The following is a 10,138-nucleotide window of genomic DNA, read 5'->3' as shown; positions in this document are numbered from 1 at the left end:
GGAGAACTGAATTCTGAGTGTAAACAATACTCGGTTCTAGTTGTGTAAATAAAGTGTAACAGAAGTTATTTTTGTAATTTTTAAAAAAAATATTCTATTTATGTTAAAAATTGGGGGCGGGGAGGGGGGGATGGATTTGAGCGGCAATTTTTTTCTCAACTTGTGACACGTGACCAACTTTTATTAATAGTAAGATTGACGTTGTACCGTATAATTCATGTTTCAATGGCCCACTTATGTCTTTTCGAATGATGATTTTTGCCTTTTGGGGATTAGTCTTTATGAAACAAAGGCTACCACTACCTATCATGCTACCAGAAACAAGGAAGGGTAATTAACGTTAATGTGTTCATATGTATGATGGGAAGCTTATAACAAATTTCAGTCTCAGAAACCGAGTGTTAAGGGAAGAACTCCACAAATGGAGACACCATTAGTGGCCCAAAAGTTTACCTCAGAATCTGACTATTTGCCGGTGAAAAGGTTTGAGGATGTTAAATTTGTTTTGTGGACAGAGACAGTGAAGATATGGAGGATAGCATTACCAGTGGCATTGTCCCAGCTATTTCAGTATCTCACAAATTCCTCAGTTTCCATCTATGCTGGTCATATTGGAGACATTGAACTCTCTTCTATCTCTGTTCACCAAAGTGCCATCAGTTCCATCTGTTTTTACTTGCTGGTTAGCACCTCTATCATTCATCGTGTTTTTGTTTTCATTTGATTTCTGAGCACAAAAAAATGAAGTAACCAAATCCATTATGAGTAATTTATCTGTCTCTATGCCCAACCAAAAGACAATTAGTACTAGTAAGTAAATGTATTATTGTTAAAATCGTTTTTTTATTTTAATTAGTTCATGTGTATACCCTTTTTATTTTCTTTTAATCCACGTTGTTTATTGTTATAAAAATAAAAATAAAAATTATGAAACTATAGTAACTAAAAAAACAAATAGTATGTATAAGAATTAAAATAAAATATTTTTAACTATAAAGATTAAAACATAAAGTTCATGAAATTATGAAAATTAAAAAAGTAATTAAACTTATTGTTATGATTACTATTTTTTCATATGATCTTTTAATTTGTTTTTTTTATTATTTTATTATTATTATTATTATTATTATGTATCTGACATTCATGAGTAAACTTGCAGTTTGGTATGTCAACTGCCCTGGCAACACTTTGTGGCCAAGCTTTTGGAGCAGGTCAAATTCAGTCTACTTGTATTTATGTTCAAAGGTCATGGATTATACTTACTATCACTTGTATAATCCTATTGCCTATTTATGTATTTGCCACACCAATCTTAAAATTGCTTGGCCAGGATGAAGGAATAGCTGATCTTGCTGGCACATATTCTATACAAGTAATCCCCTTCATGTTTTCCTATGCTATATCTTTTCCCATCCAGAGATTTCTTCAGGCACAGGGCAAGGTTAAAGTTATTATGTGCATAGCATTTGTGGTTTTGCTTATACAAAATGTGCTGCTTTACATATTCATAAGTTCATTTGGTTGGGGTACGACCGGCTTAGCCATGGTGACTAATATCATAGGGTGGCTCTATGCTATGGCTTTGGTTTTCTATACCATTGGTTGGTGCAAGGAAGAGTGGACTGGATTAAATTGGATGGCATTTAGGGATTTGTGGGCCTTTGCTAAGTTAAGCCTTGCATCATCTGTTATGATTTGCTTAGAACAATGGAATGTTACAATCATCATGCTCCTTGCTGGTCGATTAGAAAATCCTGTGATTGCTGTTGGTTCCTACTCAATTTGGTAAGATGATTAACTTGAACTAATTTGCAGATGTTTAGATTGGTTAAAATACAACTTAAAACTCTTATTATTTCTTGGTTTTCCTCATATATTACTTTTGTATTCATAGCTTCAATTTTCAAGGTTGGTACTTCATGATACTCCTTGGAATAAACACAGCCATAAGGTGAGTGACTATAAACTAAACACGTGCAACATCAGTTTTAGGTAAATGAAATCATATTGAATTTATAAGAGTAGATACATGCTATGTCATCACTAAACAACAATTGTGATCATTTAAAAAAATTAAATGTGAAATGATCAAACTGATACAAATTTACCATCAAAAGTGTGGGTTAATTGGCACCGAATTATTTCAGTTTGGTCTCGAGAAGATCAAATTCAAGTCCCAAATATGCAGTTACATACTAGTTTTTATAGCAAAATCTAACAAGGATTTTTTGCAAAAACAAAAATTACAATACATATTAGGAACTGAAAGCACATTTAAAGATATATATTTTTCATTTGTTTCTATTGATTCTTCAACTGATTATGGGTCCTATACCCTTCAAGTGTTCGTGTCTCCAATACACTTGGCATGTCGCATCCAAGAGCGGCCAAATACTCATTCTGTGTGACAATGTTCCAGTCTCTCCTCCTTGGTATTCTTTTCATGGCTGTTGTTTTTTTGACTAAAGAAGACTTGGCCATCATCTTTACCAACAGTAAGGATATGATAGAAGCTGTTGCTGATTTAGCATACCTTCTTGGTGTAACAATGGTTCTCAATAGCGCTTCACAGGTTATGTCAGGTGATTGTTTGCCTTGGAAACTTGAAATTAATGTTCATTTTGTAACTTATTATCTCCATCTCATGAGTGTTCTTACGATATCATATATACCACTAATTCCCAATTTCTCTATTTTTTTTTTTTGTTTTTTGACATTTACCATAGGTGTGGCCATTGGAAGTGGATGGCAAGTTATGGTTGGTTACATAAACCTGGCATGTTATTACATTGTTGGACTCCCTATTGGAATTTTCCTTGGTTTCAAGCAGCATTTAGGGGTCAAGGTTGGAATGTTATTGCTACTGGAAATGTTTCTTTTCTTCAATGTCAAAGGCTTCTTAGTATATTTACAGTGCAATTGTCTTTGTATCTTGAAACCACAGTTTGATCTCCAACTTATCAATTATGACTTTTCTTTCCTTCAAATTTACACTCAACTGGTTTTTTTATTAGGGTCTCTGGGGAGGCACGATTTGTGGCATTATTCTTCAAATTTCAGTCCTCTTACTGATTATTTGGAAGACCAATTGGATAAAGGAGGTAACCAACTAAGATCTTTTTTTTGAATAATCAGCTGTGTTTTGATACCCAAATCCAATTTTTGGCAGTAATGTTCTGTAAGCTAGTTATTTGTTTTTGTTGAAATTTTCTAAAACCATGAAAGATATGCCTGATGATTTGATTATTAGTGGTTTGGGTATGGATTTATAGTACAATATCATTAGCTGAAAATATTTCTGGAAGTGTTGCTTGTTTGTTTGTTTGTTTTCTATATAATCCAAAATATTTTTCTAGTATAAAACCTTCGTAATCTGCAATTTAATACTTGTAACTCACTTGAGTGTTTGAATGCAAAAAGTTTTTGCTTGCATTTGGTGGCTTTATGTTTTCAATGTCTAGTGTAACTCATGAGGAATATGACTGCAGGTGGAGCAAACAGCACAACGCATGCGAATATGGAGCATTAACAGTATCGACTAGGACGTCTCAGAAAATGTATAATGAGAAAGGCTCTATTCAAAAAAATCATTATCATTTAAATTTATTAACATTTTCAAAATTATGTGAAAAATTCTTTTAACGAGAAATAATCTTTAGATATTATTGAAGACTGTATTCAAAAATATATTAATTAAAAATATTTGTTTATGTGAAAAAACATTTAACTTCATGATTTGTAATAAAATTTAAATCATAATAATTGGTTTGGCGATAAAAAAACTGTTAAATACATGTATCTTTAGTTAGGCAGGGATTATGTTCATCAGTTCATGTGTATATGCCCTTTACTTAAGGCCGATTGACCTTATAAAATAAAAGGCATGCAGCGATATGCCTATATTTGGTTACGCGTTCATGCAGCTATATATGCCTATACGTAAAACAAGGTAGAAAACTTGTAGAGTTTTTTACGTATCCGTCTTATTCTTCGATCAGAATTAAAGATTTAAAGGATGTATTAGATTAAGATATTATATGATTTTTTTAACATAAAAAATATTTTTAAATTTTAAAAAATCATATAAAAATTTAGTGACTCTTAAGATTTTTTCAAAATATTTTATAAGAATGTAATAAATTTGAGATTTTTTTAAAAAAGATTTTTTTAATCAAGATTTTATACCATAATTTTTAATGAATTTTTATCTTAATAACTTATAAGATTTGAAAGAAATTTATAAGATTTTAAAAAAAAATTCAAAAAGCAATACAATTTTTCTACATATAGAAATGACAAGGTTTAAATAAAGAAAATAAAATAAATAAATCTTTCAATCTTTTAATAAATAATTAATTTTGATTTTATATTTTCTTAAATAACATTTCTCTACATACAATTTTTTATACATTTATATTTTTCCATTTATACTATTGAATTTGAAAAATATGTTCAAATTTATGATATTCTTGATAGAATTATCAAAAATATATTAATTTGAAAAATATGTTCAATATTAAATTTTATTAAAAATAAGCATTTGTTAAAATTTTAATAATTTAAATTTTTTAATAATATATAATATTTAATAATTTAAAAATAATTTTAAATATTTAATAATTAAAAATAAAATATTGATAAATCATATATCAATATTGATAGATAAAAATGTAACAAAAAAATATTGGTAGATAAAAAAAAGATAAGATTTAGAGAAAATAAAGAGAAGCCAAAATAAATAAGAGAGATAAACAAAAAGAGAAAGAAAATGAGATAATTAAGACATGAGAAGAGAGAATGAGGAGAAACAGAGAGGAAAAAAAAAAGATTAGATAGGAATTAAGGAAGAGACAAAGAGAGACAAGAAAAAGAGGCAAAAGAGAAGATGAGAGAGAGACACACAGGTAAAAATGATGAAGGAGAAAACAAATGAGAAATAAATAAGAAAAAAGTTATGTAAAGTTTCAATGATTTTAATGAGATTATTAGATGAGTGAATTATATGAAATTTTTTTTAAAATCTATCTATTGAAATAATTCATTGAAATATTTCTATTTTTGAATACTTATAGAGTTTTTTAAATGAAAAAAAAATAATTGAAAATCATTAAATTTTAATATTTTTAAATAAATTCTAATTATTTTAATTAAATACTACATAAATTTTTATATTGAATAATACAAGACTATTTTATAATAAAAATATTAAAAAAAATTTAAATCTCAATTCAATACTCCTTCTCTATTTTAGTGATATACACTTGTATTTAATATAATTTTCATTATTATATATTATTACAATCCTAAATCTTAAATAACACTTACCACGTCTTAAAAATTCTAGCTAAATTTTATCTTAAAACGAAACAGTACTAACGACCATAATTGATCTTGAATTATACCTTTTAATATATAATTTATGTGACGTACAAAGAGACACATAATCATGAAGTTTAAATTAGTCACACTACTGCCAATTATCGTGTGAGGACCGTGAGAAGAGAGAAAAATATAACAGTACTTGCAAAATTATATTGTTGTTGTAAAATTGAGAGAAAAATAAAATTTTTGTAAACAACGAATGGGAAACTAAAAAATATTTTTTATTTTTTATTTAAAATGTATTTAAGATAAATGTCTTCGAAAAAATAAAATTTAAATAAAAAGTCAACGTAATCAATACATTAATAGATTATTAATTTTTATGTTTAAATAACACAACATTGAATTTTTATTATCCTAAAACATAAATTAGCTAAGTAAATAATTCTTATCACTACTAAGCTATATTTAAGCTTATTCACATAATCACCAATACTCATCACATGTCACATAACTCACATTAATATTTTATATATTCTCAATCCTCATTATTAAATACATATTTTTCATCTAAATCTTCTACTTCAATTTCATCAATCAAGATTAATTCTATTTACATGAATATTCAATTGTAGACACAAGGTAGCGCCTGTCATGACTTACCATATACCCAACACGTTCAAGGCCGCAAGCCTTTGGAAGGATCATGCCTCGTGTTGAGATTCTACTTTGGGTTAGTTTCTCTTCTTGTTAAATATAAATATGTTTCTAACCATGGATCCAAAACATGATAAATATACCGGTCATACAAGTAATATATCAAAGATCGTATTCACATGAACTAGATAAGGTAAAATAAGCATTTAATGACTATTATTATCTAAAAAATAATTTCATATTGTAATGTGTGTTAAGTATAAAAGAAAATAACATAAACTACTCCAAGGATAATTTTTTCGAATAGTTTGTATGCAAAAAATACATGAAATGATATTGTGGATTTGTGATGGTTAGACTTCACTAAACATCACTCTCATGCAATTAATTATTCTCTTATTACATACATTATTTAATTAACCTACAAATATACTCAAATCTAATCCCTTAGAGAAAGAGCCTAAGAACATATGTTGAACACCAATCCCTTGAGTATCCAACATAGGAACCTACATTAATAATGACTAGGGTTTGAGACTACTAATGGACCAAGCTCCATTCTTAAAAATATTTACCACTAGGTATTTTGTTTTAGAGCTAGTTTCAAGGGTTATTTTTCAATACCCAATGGACCCTATATCAAGTAATAAGAGATCAATCCAAATCAAGCATTAAGAATAGAAACATAATACAACAATGAATGAAACAAATATTTATCATTAATAGGATATAGATGACACAAGAGTTTAGTTCGTTACTTCTAACCCCACAAAAAATGGGTCTAGCTGCTCAAATCTATGAGGGGAAAAACAAAATAAGAGATGGAAAAACCAAAGGAAAAACCCACACACAGTATGGTCCCAAGTATCAGGAATCCCTTCCATAGCTCCAAGGCTTCGTCCTATGTGTGAATGAGGAGAAACCCTCAAAGTTTTGCCCTAAAACGAGCTAGGCAGCCAAGTTAGAGGACTCACGCTCAACGCCATTTAGTTTCACGCTAAGCGCTAACGTGTTCCAGAGCCTAGTGCTCTCTAGCTTGAACCAGGCTCGACGCGATTTTCCAAGCCCAACGCAAATGGCTTTTCTAGCTCCTTAACTCTTCAATTTTAGCTTTGGCAAGTCCCAATCCCAGGGATCCTTAACACCAACCTTTTTTACTCAATACATACATAAAAAGGAGGTGTATTAAGGTATTATTAGATGATTTTCAAGTTAGATATATATGCACAAAAAATTGGGTCAAAAGAGGATAAAGAATATGGAAAGTTGAATCAAAGAATTAACATTGCTTAAGAATTTGTAACTGAAAGTAAGTAAATATAAGCCTTATCACCAGGTGTGACTCTTTTCACACCTAACGAATTTCACATAGGAAGCATTTGGATCTCTCATGCCCGATGTGATCAAGCTCACACCCGGCATCAACAATGTCAAGAGCATTTTATAGCTCTCATGCCTAGCGTGCACCTCCTTACACTAGTGTGATTGTCATAGAGGGATCTTTGTTGTTCTCACATCTGGCAACCCCAAGTGGCACCGACACGTTATCAAAATAAAATGTGCTAACAATGACATGACACAATTAAAATATATAATTGGTTGTCAGTGTAAAAAACTTTACACTGGTAGTGTAAAGGTGCTTAACTCATTAATTAATTAATTGTTTTTATCTTTTATGTTATCATTTATATTCTATTATCTTATCAGTTAGTTAATCTTATCTCTTTTATTCTCTTGATATAAAATTCTAGCAAGAAGGAACAGAGTTTTTTTTTTCTTTGAAAAGTTTCTCTCTTTGACATGGTATGATGAATGACCATCCTTGGTACTTCATGTGAAACCCATCACATGGTTCATGGCTATGACCAATTTGAGTAGTATAGTATTTTATTGCTTTATTCCAAATTTACCCTTGTACTTTAGGGTATTTTAGTCATAGAATTTATTTTATTTTATTTTCCAATTTTACCCTTGTATTTTGGGGTGTTTAGGACTTAGAATTTATTTTCCCTTGTATTCCCTATTTTACCCTTGTATTATGGGGTGCTCTAGATGATTAGGGTTTTTAATTTTGGGCTAGGGTGTTAATTAGAGGGTGACGCATGTTTTTGGTGTTTTTGAGTCTATTTTTGGTGTTAGAAAGGCTTAGGCCCAAGTGGAGGGCAAACGTTGCATGGTCTTATCATGCACCTAGATATAGCCAATCTAAACCCAAAGATTCCATCCTTGGCCACCAAGTTGCATCTAGGGTTCATTTGCATTTCATTTGGAATGCATTTGCCTACTCCAAATGCAACCCTAGATGCCTCCCCTCCTATAAATACCCAATGCCCCACACCTTGTAAATACTTTGGATTATATGAATTTGAGAGAGCATTTCTTTGCCTCAAATCCTATCCTTAGTCCCTAGGTTAGTTCGGCTAGCCCCCTTCATTCTCCACCCTTGGAGAGTGAAACCCTAGAGTGGCCTCCACCTACACTTGGAGTGAGCCAACCTTGAGCAACCCTAAACCATACACCATACACTTTCGCCCAAACACCACCTTTTCACACCTATCTTCCTTTCTCCAACATAAACCTCCCTTTGTCCAACCTTTGATGAGCCTAGATCAAGGGCAAGGTCTCTCCCTCTAATCACTATCATCAACCATGGAAGGAGGGACTCCATCAAGTGGTATCTAGAGCCAAGGATCATCAAGGGTAAAACATAGTCTTCCTTGTCTTTGTGTCATTTTTTCCATTCAGTCTTTGTCTCTCTTTTTGCCTTGCTTTGTATGAACGAATGCTTGTGGTTCATGTTTTTGTTCCTTGTGAACCTTCCTTTCCATTTTAGGTTTCCATTGTTAGGTTTTTGCCATGCTTTTCTAATTTTAGGTTGAGTCTCACATGAACATGAAGAACATGCTATGAACATGCTTTTGATTTTTGAATCCACCTAAGTTTTGTCATTTTATGTTTCCTATATTTTGTCAAAAAAAAAAAATCCATGTATGTGCCAAACACTTTGCATGACTACATGAACAAAAAAATATACCATATTGCATGACATAGTGGGCGTGACATATAGCTATCATTCTAGGAGTCATTCATGCATGCTACCTAGTCCTAGCATGTTCTATGTGATTTTTGATATCCATGTGTAAACATTTCCTTGCACATGTATAACCGCCCACTTTCCTTGCATTCTCACTTGATTTAGTCAACATTCTATGCCTAAAGAAACCCTAAAAGAATCTAAGAGGTGTGCTGAAAAATTTTGTGCAAACAACTTGTACTAGATAGTACAAATCTAATTCCACTCAAAAGATTCCCTAAAACACCTCTAAAAACTTGACACTTGTCTCCTTTCTCTTTCTCCTAAATTTGACCTAATTTTTTCCACCCACAAGTGCAAAACCTAAGCAACAATGGGCTGAACATAAAAAAAATTTGGACCCAAGGAATATCAAAAAAGAAATTGACGTGAAAATAGAAACAAAAAAAAGGATCAAAAAGATTTTGGACCAAAAAGGACTTGTTGCTAGACTTGTGGACTTGGACCATTACCTTTTCTTTTGAAGTTGGACTTGTGACATTATTGAACTACTTTGAGACCTTAAAGGTGGCTGGACCAAATTCATAAAAGACTTAATCAAGTGGGCTTAAACACTAATCCATTCTAGTGCCTTTCTAGGATTACTCTTTTGTGTGCTTCCTATTTTTGATTGAGTCTTAATTTTAGTTTGTCTTTTCTTTGGCCTCTCTTGTTTTGTCTCCATCAATTCTCTCTGAGTTTAGCCTTCCCCTAATTGTGCATTTTCAGTTTTTATTTTCTTGGACTCTTGCTCTTGGGTTGGTTTCATTTTGTTTGTAGGTGAAGAACCTATCTAGCAAACTAGCACACCTTTGGTGGATTTGAGTGGAGGAGTGAACCGAATCCAAACCTAGCCTTTGGAGGGATTTCCACCATACAAAAGGAGTGATTAAACACTTGGAGAGGACTAACAAGTTTGCTCTTTGTGAAGGAACCCAAGTGGAGGAGTTTGAAGACCTAGAACTTTTGTTTTTCATAATTTTGCTTGGAATTTTCTTTTCGGCCTCTTGTATTTTTGGGCCTTGGTTTCATTCTTTTGGTTTGTAATTTGGCCATTTCTAAACCTCTTCACTTTGGTTTTAGTTC

The 10,138-nt window shown here is 31.4% G+C and overlaps 1 protein-coding gene across 1 annotated transcript; it reads left to right on the top strand.

The window, feature by feature from the left end:
• The first annotated feature begins 258 nt into the window (after positions 1-258).
• On the top strand, positions 259-3,720 carry LOC109792888 (protein DETOXIFICATION 35). Its single transcript, XM_020352342.3, has 7 exons — positions 259-682; positions 1,160-1,785; positions 1,895-1,951; positions 2,344-2,582; positions 2,727-2,845; positions 3,015-3,101; positions 3,489-3,720. The coding sequence occupies exons 1-7, from the start codon at positions 422-424 to the stop codon at positions 3,540-3,542; spliced, it is 1,443 nt and encodes a 480-aa protein (XP_020207931.2). The 5' UTR covers positions 259-421; the 3' UTR covers positions 3,543-3,720.
• The last annotated feature ends 6,418 nt before the right edge of the window (positions 3,721-10,138 follow it).

Source organism: Cajanus cajan, chromosome 1 (assembly GCF_000230855.2).
Source record: "Cajanus cajan strain Asha chromosome 1, NIPB_CcT2T_4, whole genome shotgun sequence".
Classification (NCBI taxonomy): Eukaryota; Viridiplantae; Streptophyta; class Magnoliopsida; order Fabales; family Fabaceae; genus Cajanus; species Cajanus cajan.
Note: the sequence above shows the minus strand (reverse complement) of the source record. Positions and strands in the feature narration are given on the sequence as shown.

Bases quoted from the DNA above. Each gene is read 5' to 3' on its own strand.
- LOC109792888 (XM_020352342.3), top strand. From the start codon at position 422: ATGGAGACACCATTAGTGGCCCAAAAGTTTACCTCAGAATCTGACTAT. The intron at 1,786-1,894 runs GTAAGATGATTA...TTGTATTCATAG, and splicing joins GTTGGTTCCTACTCAATTTG to CTTCAATTTTCAAGGTTGGT. The intron at 2,846-3,014 runs GTTGGAATGTTA...TTTTTTTATTAG, and splicing joins AGCAGCATTTAGGGGTCAAG to GGTCTCTGGGGAGGCACGAT.